Source organism: Pinus tabuliformis, chromosome Q (genome assembly GCF_031772625.1).
Source record: "Pinus tabuliformis cultivar Carrire ecotype Pingquan chromosome Q, CPIR1, whole genome shotgun sequence".
Classification (NCBI taxonomy): Eukaryota; Viridiplantae; Streptophyta; class Pinopsida; order Pinales; family Pinaceae; genus Pinus; species Pinus tabuliformis.
In genome coordinates, this window is record NC_142296.1 from 5,266,174 (window position 1) to 5,287,905 (window position 21,732).

Sequence of the window (21,732 nt, forward strand, 5' to 3'; positions counted from 1 at the left end):
GTTTCATGTCTTTTGGATGGCTGCGTCCATGCCTAGACTACATATATTTCACTATCGGAGATATCAGTTGTACTTGTGCTTGCGGGTTCTTCAAGGTGGTGTTTCAGTTCGGTCATGTTTCCGTAAAGCATTTCACCCCTCCCACTCTTTCAAGCTTCATGCTTTAAGGGGCATCTGTTACACAGTAATTTGTCACTGTCCTCATCTCAGTCCCTCTGCTGTGTCATGTGTCAAATAAACATGTTCATATCTTCCCACTCATGTAAGAAGATTAAGCAAATGCTCTTTGATGCTGAAGATTGACCCTTTTTTACTAAGTTCCTGCATCGTCGCTAGTAAACCCTTAAAATCTGCGACAGTTCTCTGTCATGCACTGTATTGTTGCGACGTCATCGCTAGTCCCTAGTTCATGACCCGTGACAATCCAGATTTGGCGAATTAGTTCAAACAGTCAGCCTTCTGGATGTTTCTAGAGCTGGTTGTTGGGTCAGTTTGGGTCGCCTTTCCGCCTCTAGGATGGTGGTTCCGCCTCTTGTGCAACCTCCCTTGAGGATAAGCTCCCTCTCCTTCATTTCATGGAGACTCCTTTTCCTATAAAATCACTCACCATTGCTATGATCTGCTAGTTCCTTAGTTGCTAGTTCTTTTGGTTGTACAGTGCTGCTGTTGCTTTTGAGTTTGGTAGATAGTTTTGGTATGAGTGTGACAAGTGTGGAATTGCTATATAGTTTGCAAGAAGTTGTGGAGTGCCCTTAACCTTGTGTTAAAGCTTGTGGATAAGAGAGAAATATGTATTGCTATTTGGGAGACCCATCTTTGAGAGTGAATGCTTGAAGAAACACACTGGTTGGACCCTCTGAGAAAGCTTGTGACGTCAAGACTTGGTCGTAAGCTTTGCTCTTGATTTATTATTAATGCAATCAATGATGATTTCCTATGTCTTGTATGTAATTTACTTGATAGCTCATGACTTCTTGACTTTATGAGTAAATAGATCATTGTTGTTTCTCGGTTGCGTGCTCTGTTGTTTCTTTGCGGTGTTTCAGGTTGATCGTTCATTAAGGAGAAGGAAATGGAAGCTGGAGCAGCGCAATGGAACTTCATTGACCACCGGTTTGAGGTAGACCTCCAACGATGACTATTTAAGGGAATTAATTGTTGTTTTGTCTTTGCTGTGACTAGACCCACTCTAGGGCTAAAGGGGTTGCCTCTGTCCGCAGAGGGAACACTTTCCTGCATCACAGCTCCAGAGCCAAGATGAATTTCGAATGAGGGGAAATGAGGAGCCATAAGCAGATTTAAACTCCTCATGCCATTAGAGCCTTCTTTGAAATCATGATGGCCCACTTGTTGATGTGAGAGATGAGTAAGGGGTATCTTTGCAATGATGACCATGACATGACACAACTGATCATAACTAACTCTCAAAATTGACTCTTATAACTAATGTGACATCAACATAACTAACTGATGATGACCAAATTTTTCATGACATGACCACTAGACTCTTCCATGATGACATAATGACCCCTCATGATTACCCTTTCAAATCATGATCCTTTATGACATTTCACTTTGAATTATGACAAATAGACCCCTTTTGACTCAATTTTTTTTACATGACACTCAATCCAAAACTAGACCCTTTTTTACAATAGGCCCCTCTAGACCATATCACTCATAAAACCAAGACTGATATTTACAAAAATGACCTCAAATGAATAGTAAGACAGAAATGACTGAGATTCCTATAATATAGGACCCTAACACCGGGAATTTGAGGCTATAGGTATATACTGATGCTGACTGGGCTGACAGTGTGGTGGATCGTAAGAGCATGTTTTGATGTTGCTTCTCATTAGGATCTGCTTCAATTTCTTGGATGAGTAGGAAGCAAAAATCGATTTCTCTAAGCACCGCCAAGGTCGAATACATTGCTGCTAGTATGGCCTGTTGTGAAGCTATTAGGTTGTAGAAGCTCTTTAGTGAGCTATTTGAGCACGTGCTGGATACTACCGTAATCTTCTGCGACAACCAAAGTGGGATTCGCCTTTCAGAGAATCCCATGTTCCATGACCGCTCTAAGCACATTGATATCAGGTACCACTTTATCCGGGATATGGTACAACGGGGAGCAATAAGGCTCCAACACATTAGGACTGATGAGTAGGTCACAGACATCCTCACGAATCCCTTAGGGAAGGTCAAATTCTTAGCCTTCCGAGAGAGACTTGGAGTCATGGAAAGACCCTCCTATGAGGGTCCCGCTTGAGTTGGACACTGAGCTCTGGGAGCTCCTGGGGGCTTGGGGTACTTCTTGGAGCTATGAGCAACCATAGGGTGAGTGGTTCACCTTCTCCTATTGGTGCGCTATGTACAGGGTGAGTGGTTCACCTTCCTCTTATTGAATAATCTAAGGCAATCAAAATTAAAGTGATTCTTCTTAGCATGATAACAATTTGTGAAGTTCTATTGCAATTTTTCTTAGCTTGATCTTCTCATTATTATTAGTGTGTGTGTGATTACTTCATCAAACTGCTATAAAAAACAAAGAGACAAGAACACATGATATTTGGCTTTCTGCCAGGGCCAAAACCTCTCCCTCTTGGAGAGGAAAACCTGCACAAAATTCTTCTTATAGAGATTCCAATTGACGAATACCAAGACCATGACCCTTAACCTACTAGGCCACTCCAAGACCAAGCCACCAATCCTCTTCTTTGTCACTGTTGAGATCATCATCATCACTGCTGCTACACTGATGTCATCACAGTTGCACTATTGTTGCACCCTTATTGAGATCATCCTTGCTGCTCCTTCACTGAGATCATCATGATTGCTGTAACACCATTGTTGCACCTTCATTGAGGACTTTACCATGACAAAGAGATCATTATTGCTGCACCATAGCTGCTTCTTTACTTAGGTTATTACTGCACTCTCACTTGAGATCTTCACCATGTCAACAAGGTTTCCATACTGTGTGAGAGCTACATTGAAATCATAGTCGGTGACCGAGACCATGATTACTACTTTACCAAAATCATGACTGTGTTTGATGTGTCGAGAATGCGTCACTGTGGAGTCACCGAGTTTCTTCTTATCCAACCATACGAAGAATGTAACTGTTTAGAGAGCATGCCAACACTGATCATAATACTGTCCATGCTCCTGTAGGATTTGCGAGGTCATCCCAATTGTGCCGAGGCTGATCGTGATATTCCCCATGCTCCTGTAAGATCTGCGAAGTCATCACAAATGTGCCGAGACTGATGGGATCACCGAAATATATTACAACTATATTATGTCTTGACTTCAATACACTGAGATCAATACCTCGAGAAGGAGACAGAGTATCACCGAGATAGAGCACCGAAATCATATTTGCGTGGAGACTGTTATACCCATCGTAGAATCCTTTCTCTTCATCATAGCACTGTGATTGACCGAGACTGTGAGGAGGTCAGAATTTTATCTCTGTGGTGCCCATCCGAAAAACAAAGATATTTTTCCGAAGTTCTGCACCTTATGCCCATCTGAGGATGCAGACAAATCCGAGATTTTCTTCTACCTTTTGCGCTGACCTTGACGAGGTATTTATAGTGGTTTGTCTCCATATTTGAGTCGACTTCACAAATGAACATTTGTGTCTATTTCTCTAAGCTAACATGACTGCCATTTTTGCTATTTAATTAATTTTGAGGCCGACATGATGATCTCCTTCTCGTTTTGCTTGCAGACTTCTTTGTGCTAGTAGTTGGAGGATTGTGCTTGGTCTTTGGAGGGCTTCTACACATTTTGTAGACTAGTATACATTAAATATAGGCTCAAGAAGAGCTGCTTCATACATGACTTGACTCTTTGACATTATTAATAAATCCTAAAGATATCAAGAAGAAGTCTTTGACCTATGACACTTCTTGCTCAGGAAACCCATGCACCAAGGCATACAAAATAAATTTATTTTCTTTTATTACATCATTTTCAAAGATCAAATCATTATGAAGACCAAACCTATTTATACTTTCTTCAACACCCCTGTGATACCCCATGATGGTTGGCTGTGTGTAGGGTGAGTGGTTCACCTTCCCCTACGATTGTCATATGCATAGGATGAGTGGTTCACCTTCTCCTATGGCATATGAGTAGGATGAGTGGTTCACCTTCTCCTGCTGATGCCCCAACATACATCCTAACCATGTAGTCCGAGACTCATGGGAAGTACCTCTCATCTGACCAATGTGTTGGGAAATGTGGATAGGGAACATAACACTACCGATGGACGCATCGTGTACTACCGTACTCCCTATGTCTAGGATGCATTGTGTTCAACAACATGATTTTGGATCAACACTGACATTTGTCAGTGGAGAGTGGTAAGGTCTTGTGACTCACTGTCGATTGATTCTTCTTCATTATTCATACGAGTGTTCAATAGAGCAGAGATGAGATGAGACACTGAGATGGTACACGGCGACAAGATGGCATGATGATCGATGATTATTAGGTGGAATTCTCCCTAGTTGAGAGGGAGTGTTAAAATGGGCAACTAGGGCCAAATTCGACCTTGCGTCAACATTTGATGGAGATGATGATTGCATTAAATTCCTCTTTTTGAGAGGACCAAAATTGATATAAAGAACGTCTCATTTGGACAAGCAGAAGTGTGATTTTGAATTTATGCACACACATGTGCAAATTGTCAAGGTTGGCCACATCATCATGTAGGCTTAGAAAGCCCAATGGATGTGTCACTTCATCCTCAACGACTTGTATAAATATAAGTGACCTCTCACCTCATTTGGCATCATCATCAACATTCATATTCTTCTCTCTCCTTCTCTCGTTGGTTCGTACAACTATTGGGCTCTTCTTTTCTCTCACACTTGTGGCACAAGGAGGATGAATTTCAGAGCTAAATTACAGGGTTGAAATTACAGAGTTGACTACAGTTAACCAACGTTGACTTTAACCTTCCAAGGAGAGTTTGACTTCAATTTTTTTGGGAGATTATCTATTTGGGCAGGGCACATCTTTTGGCACAAAAATCGAGGTATTCTGAGCACTTTGACCACAGACCAAAATTGCACGTTGATCGCAGATTTCAGTGACATCAGTTTGACTATTGACTTTGTCATTGTTTTTGGATGACTTTGACCTCCTGATTAGGCCGAGTTTGACTGGGGAAGACAACTGTTTTGAGGACATTCTATTGTTGCTTGGCTAGCATTGACTTTCTGGTTAGGGATGTTGACTACTGCAGAAAATTGCAGATTTGATAGGTTTTTTTTAATAGTGATTTGTTAAGTCAATTTTGACTTTGAATCTTGTATTTGTACTCTCTCTCTCCGCTGAACATTTGATATAATAATAAGAATATTTGATCAAAGGGTTTTCCCCATCTTGGGGTTTTTCTAGGCATTCGCCAAATCTGGTGTTCTCATCTTGGCTTGTCTTCTACATATTGTTTTATGTTCTATGTAATTTTATTGTCAATGTGATTATTGGTTAATGTGATTGCTATTGGAAATCTAAATTGGAAATTGGCATTGGGCTGCTAAAGGAACATTGAAGTAATTGTGCTAAGCATAGAACATACCATTGTTATCTAAATTTAATCGGTCTTGCCTCCTTAGGAAGCCTTAGGTCTTGGAGTATCCCTTATAATTGAATAACCTTCCCTCCTAGGTTTAGGTATCCTCGTAAGCCTTTCTTGGAGAGGGATTAGCTTCTTTTTGAAGCAGGGCCATTATTTGAGTCTCTCCTTTGAATGGGCCTTGGAAATCACATCTTACCTTGCCATTGATCCTATCCAATGTTGCATGAAGCGGGGACGAAACAGGGACGAAACGGGGACATCTTTTGGAAGCGGGGACGCGGAAGCGTCATTTTCCAAAAATCTAGGAAGCGAAGCGTCTGTGATATATATATATATATTTGCATTTATATTCAAAACAAACATCCCAAATACCAATTAGTTGTAGAAGACATGAAAACATGCATATTTTTGCATAAATCAAGATAGATATAGCATCCATGATTCCATTGTAGTTACTAGTATGTACATCAATGATTAATTATTCAAGCATCAACCATCTATATTCTAGCAATTACAAACATACATCAAATTTTTAAGCATATTATGAAACATAAAACATTTAAGCATATTATAAAACATAAAACATAGAACATGTTATGATTTATCTAGCAAGTGAGCCACTGTCAACATTTGTCATGTCCAAAATTCAAATAATAATGTTTACAAAATAGGTCACTTGGTCACCGCCAAGCCAAAAAGGTTCAAATTCACAAGCCTACAAGTCTAATGATTAATCTATGACAAAAGTAGTAAATTGTGAAGATATCTACTAATATCTCCTCCTTCCACCACGAAGAGAACGTGGTGGCAATGAAGAAGATGGTGCCTGTGGAAGTTGTGGCACTGAAACTGATGAAGACGAACCCCCTACTGTTGGTGTTGAACCATGGAACCTAGGAACCAAGGGACCAGATGGGGTGGTAGCTCAACATGATCATGATCATCCTGAAATCGCTCAAAAAATTCATACAAAAGAAAACATGGAGGAAGCTCACGATCCGTACGCTTCGTACGGTTGAAGCGTCATCCGAAGCGCGTTTTGGAAAAACCGAAACACGTTTCGGTCACACGCTTCCGAAATTTCCAGGAAGCGTGTTTATCAGCCCGAAACGTGTTTCGGTTTTTCCGAAACGCGCTTCGGACGACGCTTCCCCCACGCATCCGTACGGATCGCGGATCGGGGTTTTGATTCGGGGGGGATGTTTCCTGCAACACTGATCCTATCATTCAAGTGATTCCCCTCATACCGAGACTCCTCCCATCAGTGAATGTCTGTAAGGAGCAAGGGACACTAACTGAGGTGATAGTGGGTCTTTGTCCCATTGTTGTCATTTGGTTTGGTAGTTGTTCCTTAGGTACCCCTCCTAGGACCTTTGCTGGATTGAGTGGTAATAGGGCATACTAATCTAGATCACACACAAAGCTGGATGATTGATCGGTCTTGATTGTACTCTTGTTCCTATGCTTCACCTAGGAGATTATACTTTGCCCCTAATCTAGTGTGACCTCCATTGAGGCCCTTTTCTTCAACTATTAGGAGGGGCACTAAAGGATGTTCCAAATCCCTCTAAAGACATGTTTTCCCATTGTGGGCTAGTGTGCTTACATAAGCAGGTTGTTTATTGTGGGTTGGGCTGCAGGCAAGTCCTAGCTAACTTTGGTTGCATAGATAACCCCTAATTGTAGGTGTTTAGTCAAAGGATAGCTATTTGGCATGTAACCTGTAGTGGCTTCATTGAAATATTATCTCATATTCGGAAGAGTGTCACTTCTTTCTGTTGACAAGAAGCATCCATCTGAAAATCTGTCAAATATGGCTTACTATCCACGCAAATGGGAACCATGGAAGTCATCAATGATACTATATTCCATCTATGAATGATTTTGATTGAATTTTGAAAGAAATACCTTTTGTAGAATTCATAATTCATTCATGGTTATGTTTTAATAAGATTATCTATTTTTGAAATAATAAGTATGCATAACCATCATTCAATTATCATTGAAATCTTACTTTTCCATTTTCCTTGCTCATCTTAGGTATTGTTCTTGAGCATATTGGATTTAAAAGTGATCTTACTTGGGTGCGGAAAGATTTCTTAACATTAAGGGATCACTGTGAAATGTTTGGACATTATGCTAGGTATGTTCCTTTATTTTCTGATTACATTAATTTTCTTAGAACAATTATTATTTCATACACATATTTTACGATGTTGCTAGTTGTATTAATGGCAAGAACAAAACTTAAAAATATTCTTTGATGTTGATAGCAAAATATTGCATTGTTCTATGAACTAATTTGAGAAGACATAAGTGCGTGGATACATTTTTGAAATATCATTTGTAAAATCAAGGGATCTAAATTTTGAGCTTACGTCTTTCCTATCATCACAAGCACAAACAAACAAAAATAATGAAAAGACCACATCCAAGGGTAAAACTGATGTAGGGAAAAGGCTTATGCAATGTTCTTCACATGGGTGTGACAGCTTGATGGTTTTCACCAAAATGAATTTAAACAAAAACTCACCAACTTCATGTGTATACCTTCTTCTCTTTTCAGCATCATATTCATTTAATTGGGAGTTATATTTTCCTCTTTTGATCAATATTCATATTTCTGTTGAATATGATGGTTTGGTGGTTGGATTATTTGCATAATGTAGGGTGTCCTGAACAGTTTTTAATATTTTTTTCCTTGATAGTAGTTCTTTCAAAAAGGGTAACGATAAAATTTTTGTTGTGACCCTATGGTGGGTATGTATAGGGTTGAATGCTTATGTAATGGGGTTAAATATATATATATATATATATATATATATATAATAGGGTTCAACATAATAGGAGGTCCACATGTGCAATGGGGGAGAATATGCATATATAGAGATCAATCTAATCATTATTAGAAATAAGAACGTATGATTGAGATAGATGGATGTATTGGGCTATTTAGAGGGGTTCTCCTAAGCTATAATGAGTTACTGTGTAACTCATCTCTATTATCTCTTGGGGACTTGTGCTCCACATTCATATTTGGTATACATTATATGTATTTTGGTCTAGAATGCTATCTTGTACATTGTTACATAAATTAGTATTAGAGTAGATGATCCTTGGTCTGGCTTATTTAAATGACTTATCATATCATTTTTGTTCTTTTTTTCTGGGATCATTGGAATCTTGTGGAAATGTCAAGGTTGTTAGAGCAAAGAGCAAAGTGTTGAGCACACATTGAGAGAGAGGGTTGAGGGGGCGGGGGTGAATCAGTATAAGACAATTTTTACTTATTTAAATAAACTACTACCCCACTTTGAGAGATAATTGCACTGGAAGTCAAATACCCCACTTTGTGGGGCTAAAACCCTAGGGAGTAGTGACATGACACCTTATTCACGTATGTTTGTCAATATAGGACAGTGATTCTCGCCACAATCTCATTGTGTATAAGTTAAATAACTTCAAGAACCAAAGACAATAACCCAATCATTGACTCCAGAACCTTGGTAGGACCATATGCACTAAGCCAATCATTGATTTCAAACTTTAAATAAGGTTCTTAAGGGTTAGTTACTATTATTTATTAATTATTAAAGGGTGCTTATTGGTTTTTTACGTAACTCTAATTTAGGAAGAGTATTAATTTAGGGAGTGTCCCTTAGTGTCTTAAAATAACAAAAGATTCTTGATTAAAAAGTCTAATTCTTCAGCAGAAGGGAAGTTTTCTTTTGCTTAGGCATTAAGGTAACCAAGCAATTATGTTTATTAGAAAAAGTCAACAATGTCTAATCTCCTAAAGATACCTCCTATGTTCACCTAATAGAAGCCCCTACCTATCCTAACCACAAGTCTATAAAAGGAGATCCAAACAAAAATACTTGAATGAACAATTCTTGTGATAATAACTTTGCATCTTTTCAGACCCTCCTGAAGTAGACCAACAAAGAAATAAAAACTTTCAGTGTTCGGACTTTTTCCCTTTGAGGCAAATAGGACAGCGAAATTCAGATGTAAGGTTAAATTATTTATTTTATTTTATTTTTTATTTTTATTCCTGTGGTCTGATTGATGAATTTCAACCCCTCTACTAGGGCTGACTGCAGGCCTGTTTTGAGCATTTTCTTTTGTTGGTATACTATGGTTTAGGGAAAAGACTCAAAGATAGAAGGCTGCTACAAGACAACGATGTCTTGGTCTCAGTCTTATACCATTTCTTAGAACAACGGAGATTTCTTATGCTCATTTTGAAATGTGAGTGGCTTGAAATTCTGCAAAGTGCCTTGTTCAAAACATTGTTGAAACACTTTATTTTTTAAGTCTGATCCGAAGTAAGGAAATTACCGTACTGGTATTTTCCTTACTTCGGATCAGACTTAAAAAATAAAGTGTTTCAACAATGTTTTGAACAAGGCACTTTGCAGAATTTCAAGCCACTCACATTTCAAAATGTGCATAAGAAATCTCCGTTTTTCTAAGAAATGGTATAAGACTGAGACCAAGACATCGTTGTCTTGTAGCAGCCTTCTATCTTTGAGTCTTTTCTCTAAACCATAGTATACCAACAAAAGAAAATGCTCAAAACAGGTTCAGTGATTGTTAAGAAGCCGACCTAAAAAGTCCTAGAAAAGTGAATAAAGGAAAGAATTCCCATTACACTTAGTGGATACACTCTTAAATGCAAAGCAGTTCCTTGATCATCTAATGAATTATACAACCGAAGTAATATGACAGTATGACTGTACTTAAGTAATCTTCTTGTACAATGAGCTTTGAATGTGATAAACATATACAAATAATGACTTGTGTGACAGAACATTTATTATACAACTACGTCTGTGTTATATGATAAGGACATACCCATGTTACTTGGGAGCGGGAGCAGGAGCGACCATTTTCAGAAGCTCCCGGTTTAGGAGCGAATCCCGGAGTGATTTTTTAAAAATATATATATATATATTATATTTTTTAATTTTTGATACATATATGTCAACAAAAACATGTAGAATGATGAATTAGATATAAAAAACATAAAAAAGCATAGATTGAACCATATAACAACAATCATCTAGAAGTTATAATCTTCATCAACCACGTCCGCAAGTTAGTAACAGAGTAACATACAACATATTGAGTCTCATGATTCATCAATCTTAAAGTTTCAAGCTTTCAAAATTCAATATATAACATTTATCATCATTGATCACCAAAGTTGTACTTGTAAGCTAAGTGTAACCATTACAACAAATAATATCTAACATGAAATGAAATGTTATAAAATGAAATGAAATGAAACAACTTTCAACTTTCATGAAGCATCATATTCATAATTCATTACTAATGAGTTATAATTGCCAACTTCAAACTTAAATTGTCATATATTGTTTAAAAAAATATCATAATAAATATGAAAGAGTCAATAGTTATAAAAGCTACTAGAAACTATAAAAGAGAAGTAAATCTATTATCTATTTCTTATGCTTGGGCCTCTTGCCACCACGAGAAATGTCTAATTTTTTAGTCTTGTTGCAAAATCAGGATCTTTGTTATTAATATCACCCTCCAAGCATTAATATCCAGAGGTATCTTTGTCATTACCTTTGTATCTGTATGGGGATCTTTGTCATTAATATCACCCTCTAAGCATTAACATAAGATAGAAAAAGCATAGCATGTCAAGTCAAGATTTTGTTTGAGTGATGCGTACATTTTTAGAAGGGTCATGATAGAGGAGTTCGACAACCAATGTCACTAACATCAAGGTACATAGAGGGACTGGTACTCTTGATTAAATACGAGTTCCATACCCTAATACATGACAAAATTCAATGGAAACATTGCAATCCCCCAATCCTGAAATCCTGAAAAACTGATAAGTCTGCTGGATTTTGAATGAAATCTAAAATTCTACTTTCTCCATATGAAATCCAATGAGGACGAAACCACTCTCAAACATCCTGAGTCATTTCATGGTAATGTTAAAAATTTAAGTAAAAGGATGAAAATGAAAATTAAAGAAAATGTCACTTTTACTTTAAGAATTTAACATTACCATGAATAGCATATCAATACTAGGGCCTAGACTTGATCATTAAGCTGCCCCACTCAAAAACTATTTGTTTCTTTCTAAAAAAATTGCATTTCGAACATTACTACAAAAAAAAAATGCAAAAAAGGCAAAACGCTCCCGAAAAGGCAGGGAGCGAAATTTTTTTTAGGGAGCGCGCTCCCGACCCGCTCCCGAGTCGCTCTCACCCGAAGCGCGGATTGGGAGCGGGTGCGGGGGGGTGGGGCGCTCCCCCGCAACTATGGGACATACTGTATGGAAAATGATTCCCATGTCAATGATTTTTACAACATTTGATGACAGTAATGATGTATGAAGCAACAACACCTTTGGACTATGCCATGCAAAGAACTTGATTCAAATACTATACGACTTTTGTAATATAGGGTATTGAGCTATGCTTAGTGTGAATTGACTTAACATAACTTGGCAGTGAGCATTTGTGGCAGGTTATAGGTTCTGAAGCTATGGTAAGAATCCTCTATAACAATGTTGTCACAAGCAGTCTTAAATGACCTTGTTGCAATCCTAGACTTGACTGTAAACTTGGTTACTAATAGTGTTGTTGAAATTTGGTACCGGAGGACAGGTGGTTCCCTAAGGCTTTGATCTTTGGCCTAAGGAAAAGTGTCCAAAAGAATTTAATTTTTCTCCTAAAGTAACTTTATAATTTTTATAAAGTTAAATCTAATTTGAAAGTGACTTTAAGTGATAAAGTTACTAAGTCTAATTTTAAAGTGACTTTATAAAGTCAATGAAAAATTAGAAAGGAAAAGTGACTTTGGAAATAAATGACTAAGTGGGTCTTTATTAAAGTGGGGTGAATTAAAAAATAGAAAGTGAGATTTAAATGAGCATTTAATCTCAGCCATTGATCTAAATCTATTTCAGCCATTGGATTTAGGGATCACCCAAAAGTCATTTAGGGTTGGGTTAAGGGAGGAAAAGGAGAAAAAGATCATTCATTCTTTCATGAGCAGATTGGGAGAAGGAGAGCAAGAGAGCAAAGGAGATTTTTGGACAAGGAGGAGAAAGAGGCAGCAGTTTGGCACAAATACCAAGGCAGCACTTCAGCAAATCCGTACAGCTCAAAGAACAAGCAGAAAAAGGCAGATTTAGTGAGCAAAACAGTGAAAAAATTGATTTTCAGCACGAATATCGAGGAGGCGATTTTCTGCACGAATTTCGAGGTCTGTCCGTACGGCCGTCCGTACGGTCCGTACAGCTCGTACAGCCATTTTCCAGATTGTCTGTTAGCTGAAAAACAGATAAGTTTGCTTGCTGGAAAAATTTCTGTTTTGCTGATTTTTGCTGAAAAATTTTCTCTCTGTAAAAGGCATTTTCCAGAAATAAAGAAGAGCTCTCAAACTGGTTTTCCCCAAGAGTTGTAGGGGGTTTTTCCAGGGTCAAGTTGACCAAAAATCACTGAGTTTAAATGTGTTTTAATGGCTGTTTTTTAATTGCTGATTTTTATTTCTGCAATTTCCAGCATTCTGAAAAATTTCCAGAATTTGTGTTTTCAGCAATATTTATTTTTTCAGTCTGTTAAATGTATGGTTATGGGAATGGGCATTTAACTACATGGGAGAAATAAGGTGAAACTGAAAACCGGGGTGGGAAACAGAATTTTTACATGGTATCGAAGCTTGAGTGCTGAAGGGCAGTTTGGGACAGCAAAAGGAAAAAATACAGCTGCTGATTTTTTCACTCAGAAAATTCCAGCAAGCTGATTTTTCATAAACAGCAGTTTTATCTTTACCACAGCAGTGCTATTTTTCAGTTTTAGGACAGCAAGATGTCATTGGGATTGAGGGTGGAGGATAGGTTGGATGGGCATACAAATTACAGCGTTTGGAAGGAGAGAATGCAGAGTATCTTTGAGGAGGCAGAAGTCTGGGATATCATGGTGCATACAGCACAGCACCCTGTTGTTGTGCCTACTGATGCTACTCAGTTGGCAGCTTATAATAGAAAGAACAACAAGAGTAAGAGGTTGATTCTAGACGGAATCAAAGACCATTGCATTCCTCATGTGAGAGGAAAGAGCAATGCCCATGAGATGTGGACAGCATTGTCCAATCTCTACCAGAGTACCAATGAGAACCGGAAGATGGTCCTGAAGGAGAAGCTGAAGAACATTAAGATGGGGAATGATAGTGCAGCTGGATATCTCACAAAGATTACCAATGTGAGAGATGAGTTGGCAGCGATTGGAGAGGCCATTCCATCCACTGAGTTGGTGCGTATTGCAGTGAATGGCCTTCCCCGTTCATGGTTGAACTTTGCTGATGGGGTTTGTGCACGTGAGACCCTTCCCACATGGGAGAGGTTTTGGGATGATTGTATTCAGACAGAGATCAGGAAAGGACAGCTTGGGGCAGCCAAGCCAGTTGAGCAGGATGAGGACGTAGCACTGGTGGCAGGAGGCAAGAAAGGCAAAGGGAAGAAGCAGGCTTCCACAAGCGGTGGTGGAGGCAAAGGCAAAGGTAAAGGTAAACAGGGTAACTCACAGAAGGACTATTCCAAAGTGAAGTGTTGGAATTGTCAGAAGATGGGACACTATGCAGTTGTGTGTCCGGAGAAGAAGAAGAAGAAGGGGAAGAACCAGGATGTGGCAGCTTCAGCTGAGATTGAGGACTTTGCAGGTCGTTTTGACCGGGAGTTTGCGTTCACTACATGTGAGTCCTCTAGTGCAGGATCACCAGCCACACAGGTTCAGAGGGAGCATGCTTTTCCCTCGATTAGCGGAGCATCTACAGGTATCTGGTATGTGGACAGTGGGGCTTCACGTCACATGACAGGAGTCCGGGAGTACTTCTCAGAGCTTTCAGAGAGTGGCACTGATATTGAGGTAGTACTCGGTGATGACAGAGTTGTTAGAGCAGTCGGGGTGGGTACACTGACATTTCAGAGGGAGTCCAGACCTCCCTTGAAAGTGTCAGATGTTCTTTATGTGCCAGGGATGAGGAAGAACCTCATATCCGTCTCAGCTTTAGAGGACAGAGGATATGAGGTGCTGTTTAGGGGAGGACAGGTGTTGATGTATCCCAGGGGCACTCCAGCTGATTCAGCGAGAGTGATAGGTGTACGCCATGCAAAGGTGTACAAGTTTGCATTCCAGCCCCTTTTGGCATTGAGCAGTAGTACCGACAGCAGAGCTAGCAGTTCTGAGCTGTGTGAGATTTGGCACCGCAGGATGGGGCACATGTCTCATGGAGCCTTGAGGACATTGCGGGAGATCACTACAGGTGTGCCAGATTTCAGTACTGATCACCATGATACTTGCAGAGGTTGTGCGATGGGCAAGTTTGCCAAATCCCCTTTTCCCAGCAGTGACAGCAGAGCGACTGGGATACTTGATTTGATTCATTCCGATGTGAGCGGTCGGATGTCTCATGTTTCCTTGAGTGGATATGAGTACTATGTCTTATTCATTGATGATCACTCCAGGAGGACCTGGATTTATTTCTTGAAGACCAAGAGTGAGGTCTTCAAGCGGTTTCAGGAGTTCAGAGCTCTTGTGGAGACTCAGATAGGTCGAAAGATCAAGTCCCTGAGGTCGGACAATGGAGGAGAGTACACCCTTGGAGAGTTTGTTGACTATTGTGCGGAGGCAGGCATTAGGAGGGAGTTTACTGTTCCTTACAACCCCCAGCAGAACGGGGTTGCGGAGAGGAAGAACAGATCCATCATAGGGGCTGCCAAAGCCATGTTACATGATCAGGGGTTGCCATTGTTCTTGTGGGCAGAGGCCTGCAACACAGCTGTTTACTTGCAGAACAGGAGTCCGCATCGTGCCTTGGGGCACATGACTCCTGAGGAGGCTTTCTCTGGGAAGAAGCCTGATCTTGGTCATCTTCATATCTTTGGATGCATTACATACTCCTATATACCCAAGGAGGAGAGGACCAAACTAGAGCCCACCGCAGAGAAGGGTATCTTTGTGGGCTACAGTGAGACCTCAAAGGCCTTTCGGATTTACATTCCTGCACAGAGGAGAGTTGTTGTCAGACGGGATGTGAAGTTCGAGGAGGACAGGGCCTTTAGGAGGTCACGGGAGTTAGAGTATCTGGATCAGCCAGACCCTCAGCAGCAGTTGAGTCAGTCACAGGGATCCAGTGGGCAGGGATCAGGAGGATCCGGAGGTACATCCATGAGGATGTCAGGTCCATTAGTGAGCAGTGGCTCGCCGAGCCAGAGGGGTGCTGCTCCGGGCAGCATGCAGAGCAGTTCACTAGGGAGTCCACTAATGGACAGTTCACACGGTACCTCAGCCTCTACAGGTTCAGGTGCAGGCAGGAGGACAGCAGACAGACAGTCAGGAGTTCAGGCTACTGATGGTGATGAGGAGGAGGAGTTTCATTCTCCTATGGGAGAAGCATGCTCAGGGAAGAGGAAGCCCAAGTGGCTTCAGGACACCTTGAGAGATGCCACATCTGTTGCTGAGCCGAAGAGGCCGGTCAGAGAGAGTAGACCACCTGAGAGGTTTTGTAGTTATATGGCGATGGTTACCAGCATCCTTGACTCTGAGCCTTCTAGCTATGAGGAGGCAGCTAGCCAGCAAGTCTGGAGAGAGGCCATGCAGGAGGAGTATTCTTCTATCGTGAAGAATGATGTTTGGGAGGTGGTGCCGAGGCCTGAGGGCAAATCCGTGGTTACTTCCAGATGGCTTTACAAGGTAAAGCATGCTGCAGATGGCAGCATTGAGAAATTCAAAGCGAGGTTTGTGGCTAGAGGGTTCTCACAGGTAGAGGGAGTTGATTATGAGGAGACCTTCGCTCCCGTGGCTCGATATACTTCGATCCGCTCCATTATATCGATAGCAGCAGAGATGGGTTGGAAGATCCACCAGATGGATGTGAAGACCGCATTTCTCAATGGCTTCATACAGGAGGAGGTGTACATTGAGCAGCCACAGGGCTTTGAGGTGCATGGGAAGGAGTCCCATGTGTGCAGATTGAAGAAGGCCCTTTATGGCCTGAAGCAAGCTCCCAGAGCTTGGTACTCCAGGATAGATGCATACTTGCAGGGGATGGGTTTCACAAAGAGTGAGGCAGATCCGAACCTTTACTTTATTGTGATTGGTGAGCAGCCTCTCATTCTGGTGCTGTATGTGGATGACTTGATCATTACAGGTGCAGAGAGACTCATAGAGCACTGCAAGAGAGATCTTGCGGCGGAGTTTGAGATGAAGGACATCGGCTTGATGCATTACTTTTTGGGTTTGGAGGTGTGGCAGGAGGAGGGGCATTTCTTCCTGGGGCAGGGGAAGTATATTGTGGACATCCTTAGCAGATTCCACATGGAGGATTGTAGACCCATGTCGACACCGATGATCACCAACTGGAAGAAGCTTCATGCTTCGGATTCCGAGTTGGTGGATCCCACATTGTACAGGCAGCTGATTGGTTCCTTGATGTATTTGGTCAACACTAGACCAGATATCTGTTTTACAGTCAACACGATGAGTCAGTTTATGTGTGAGCCTAGGAAGGTTCACTGGGTGGCTGCAAAACACATTTTGCGGTACTTGCAGGGGACAGTGGATTATGGTCTGGACTATAGGCAGGGAGATGGAGTGAGATTGGCAGGATACACTGATTCTGATTGGGCAGGTTGTGCTTCTGATAGGAAGAGCACTTCAGGGTGTTGTTTTGGGTTGGGTTCAGCAGTAGTGTCATGGTTCAGCCGGAAGCAGCAGTCAGTAGCACTGAGTTCAGCGGAAGCAGAGTATATGGCAGCCAGTCTAGCTAGTTGTGAGGCCATCTGGCTTCGCAAGATGTTGTTTGGCTTCTTTGGTCAGCCTTTGAGACCTTCAGTGATTTACTGTGATAATCAGAGTTGCATTAAACTCACGGAGAATCCAGTATTTCATGACAGGTCAAAGCATATCGGGATCAGATATCATTTCATCAGAGACTATGTTCAGAAGGGAGTTGTGAAGCTTGAGTATATTTCCACTGATGAGCAGGTTGCAGATATTCTTACCAAAGCCTTACCACGGGGCAAGCATGTCTACTTCAGAGATAAGATGGGTGTGGTGAGGAACACCTTCCTCGGTAAGAGGGAGTGTTGAAATTTGGTATCGGAGGACAGGTGGTTCCCTAAGGCTTTGATCTTTGGCCTAAGGAAAAGTGTCCAAAAGAATTTAATTTTTCTCCTAAAGTAACTTTATAATTTTTATAAAGTTAAATCTAATTTGAAAGTGACTTTAAGTGATAAAGTTACTAAGTCTAATTTTAAAGTGACTTTATAAAGTCAATGAAAAATTAGAAAGGAAAAGTGACTTTGGAAATAAATGACTAAGTGGGTCTTTATTAAAGTGGGGTGAATTAAAAAATAGAAAGTGAGATTTAAATGAGCATTTAATCTCAGCCATTGATCTAAATCTATTTCAGCCATTGGATTTAGGGATCACCCAAAAGTCATTTAGGGTTGGTTAAGGGAGGAAAAGGAGAAAAAGATCATTCATTCTTTCATGAGTAGATTGGGAGAAGGAGAGCAAGAGAGCAAAGGAGATTTCTGGACAAGGAGGAGAAAGAGGCAGCAGTTTGGCACAAATACCAAGGCAGCACTTCAGCAAATCCGTACAGCTCAAAGAACAAGCAGAAAAAGGCAGATTTAGTGAGCAAAACAGTGAAAAAATTGATTTTCAGCACGAATATCGAGGAGGCGATTTTCTGCACGAATTTCGAGGTCTGTCCGTACAAGTCCGTACATCCGTACGGTCCGTACAACTCGTACAGCCATTTTCCAGATTGTCTGTTAGTTGAAAAACAGATAAGTTTGCTTGCTGGAAAAATTTCTGTTTTGCTGATTTTTGCTGAAAAATTTTCTCTCTGTAAAAGGCATTTTCCAGAAATAAAGAAGAGCTCTCAAACTGGTTTTCCCCAAGAGTTGTAAGGGGTTTTTCCAGGGTCAAGTTGACCAAAAATCACTGAGTTTAAATGTGTTTTAATGGCTGTTTTTTAATTGCTGATTTTTATTTCTGCAATTTCTAGCATTCTGAACAATTTCCAGAATTTGTGTTTTCAGCAATATTTATTTTTTCAGTCTGTTAAATGTATGGTTATGGGAATGGGCATTTAACTACATGGGAGAAATAAGGTGAAACTGAAAACCCGGGTGGGAAACAGAATTTTTACAAGTGTGTGGAATTCACAAATAGTGAGATTGTAACCTTGTGATACTAAATCCTTGATGTGATGTTCTGACTTGTAATAGAGACTTGATTGACTTTCACCTTGACATAACTCTTGACAAGTAATGTGACTATATGTAATGGGACAACAAGTGACATAGACCATGACTTCACACATTAGTGAAAAAATCACATGACCTTGACATGACAATTGACTTGACAGCTTGACATATTGTACAATGACCTTAACAATGAATTGAATTCTAGATCTTGATGGGACTTAGTGATATGATGTAATAACTTATCATATACTTTGACTAATGGGACTCATCCTTATGATAAGCTAATAACACTTGATGATATAAGTAACATTAAATAAAATATGTCAGTGACTATTCTATGAAAAACATGTGACATACAAGCATTGCAGTAGTACGATTATTTGATAATAGTTCTTGAAGACCTAACTTTAGTTATGACATAATAGTTTGACTTTGACTTGACATAAACTATGATGACCCAGGGTTTTGTAGTGATGACCTATAGAGTGTACAATGAAACAACTATAACCTTGCAGGGCAGCTGTCCTTGAAGGTAATATCATCCACGTGTACAACATATTGATGTAAAGATGGATATCAGGTTTTTGACTAGCTGAGCAGCAGTGTTTAGACATATGCTGGTAGCTCTCCGTCGAATGAGCTTGAGACCATTGGTAGCAGGTCATAGGGATGACTTGAGGCACCTTGGTTTGTGCCATCATTTGATAGCAATACCAGATGGTTGCAACATTATGAGTAGTTTGGAACAATGAAGCATATGAGTCTTGATGCTTATTCATTCGTGAACAATGCAGTACAGTCACGTGCAATGGTAGCCAATGTTGTGAGCTCTTGATGTTGAGCGGTGATCAGATGTGCAATGATCTATGTGTGCAATAATAATGATGTGCAGTTTGAGCAGTGATGGTGATGTCTTGTCTAGCAGTGAATTGATGTGCAACATTGTGTAGTGATCAGTTTGAACAAGATTGTGCAGTGGTCAGTGGCTACTGGGATTTGATAGATGTACAACATCTTCTTTACAACTTTACTATATTGCTTCAGAGCACAAGGGGATCCAGTCTGAAAATTGTGAAACGTGGTCTGCTTGTTGATTAGGGTGGCAGGGTGGTGCAAGGCAGGTGATTGGACTCACCTTCAGGTTGTGGCCTGAGAACACATTAGGGCGGCAAGGTAGTGCTAGGGCAGGTCATAGCTTGCATAGGTTGTTGGGGCGTCCTTTTAGTTGGGACTGATAAACTACAAGGCGATGAAGCATCCTTTTGACAACAACTGGTAAACAGAGCGTTGGGGCACTCGTCAGGTTGTGGCCTGATTTATAGGGCATTGGGGCATCCTTCTGGTTGCAATAGGTTATTAGAGTTTAGTAGCATCCTATAGGTTGTAACCTGTGAATTAGGGGGTTGGAGCCTTGTTCAGTTGTAGTTGAAAATTTGATGTAATTACTTTTCTTTTAAAGAGAAGGAGAAGACAATTACTAAGAAACATTATGTGGTTTTTGACCCGGAGGGGGTTTTCCACCTAAAAATTTCTGTGTCCACTGTTTTATCTTTCTGTATTGTTGTATGGTGTTGTTTACTATTCATTATTGTTTATGATTATCAGAACAAGAACAATAATAATTGAAGATTAACTAATGCTCTGAAAAAGATTAATAAAGTGCTAATTGCTAAGAAATACTGGTTCACCCCCCCTCTCAGTTTTTCCAACAACCTTTTCTCCAAAAAATTATTTAACACCTCAACAACTTATTTCTCCTAAGTTTTATTTATCTAATATTATATTAATTGCCAAAATTGCAAAATTGAGAATTTCCTGGACAAATTTTTTAAATGGGGACATGACAACATACCACAAGATAGATCTAAGGTTTCTTTTTATAAATAGTGTAGGGCTTCTAAGAAGCAACGAATTCCTACCATGGAGGGCTTCTCTGAGGCATTGCACTCTTAGATTTTAGGGTAATGCATATTATAAGTTAGGTATGTAAGTTTGTTGAAGGGGTCTTCTTAGACCTAATATCTGTAATTGAAGCGAACAAAGTTCGTTCTTCAGGTTAAACACTCCAAAAGACTTGGAATATGTAGATATCCATTGAGATACAAGAATATATTAAAATGTGTGAATAAGAATGATGATACAAATCAAAGTGAGAGGCCTGTTTATATACTAGGCAAGTGCCTCTTCATGGAGAGTCATGTCTCATTTAGACATGCCTTTTCAACCTAATTACTAATTAACTAATCATTATTTATATTATTATCATTTACAGTATTTCCTATATATTTTATTCATAACATTGCCTTCCTCCTCAAAAAAGCTTTGTCCTCAAAGCTTGTTGATGCAAAAGGCTTGATCTCTTTTTCGGTTTTCGAATGTCTTCTTGTCTCGGTATTGTCATCTTCGTTGATATAAGTTGATATGATCTTCTAAGTGATAAACAAAAATTTCGCACTGAGAAGGGGTCAGACCATCCTAGATTAATCTTTTGTGGAATTATTGGATACTTTGTGTGAATTGTTGTCACATGACTGAATTGTACTGACATTAGTAGTCTTCGAAACATAAGTTTGTCCTTTATGTTTTGATTGATACTGATCCATAGATTGATTGTGGTGTCTATCGACGTGATTTAGATGTAGATAAGGGGTTCTTTGGTTTGGTTTTCCCTTATCATGCATCTGGAATATTTTTGATTTACTTCAGAAACTGATGTTGTTAATTTAATTACAGATTCTTCACTTGAAATTTTCATCGTTTGAACTGCAACATCTGAATATGTTTCCCCTCAACTGGGTTGTCATCTTCTTGAGTTCTGATATTGACTGAATCAATATTCATTCCTCTTTCTTCAACTTGGTCAGCT

The 21,732-nt window shown here is 39.9% G+C and overlaps 1 protein-coding gene across 7 annotated transcripts in view; it reads left to right on the forward strand.

Moving 5' to 3' along the window:
* Nucleotides 1–21,732, forward strand: part of LOC149217996 (uncharacterized) — a 276,072-nt gene that overhangs the window by 114,852 nt on the left and 139,488 nt on the right. For 6 of the 7 annotated variants that reach the window (XM_089383716.1, XM_089383715.1, XM_089383713.1 and 3 more), the window contains exon 6: nt 7,640–7,742. The exons of the other annotated variant lie outside the window; for it this stretch is intronic. In XM_089383716.1, the coding sequence (XP_089239842.1) occupies nt 7,640–7,742 (103 nt within the window). The remainder of the gene's footprint in view (nt 1–7,639; nt 7,743–21,732) is intronic. 7 annotated transcript variants of the gene reach the window in all.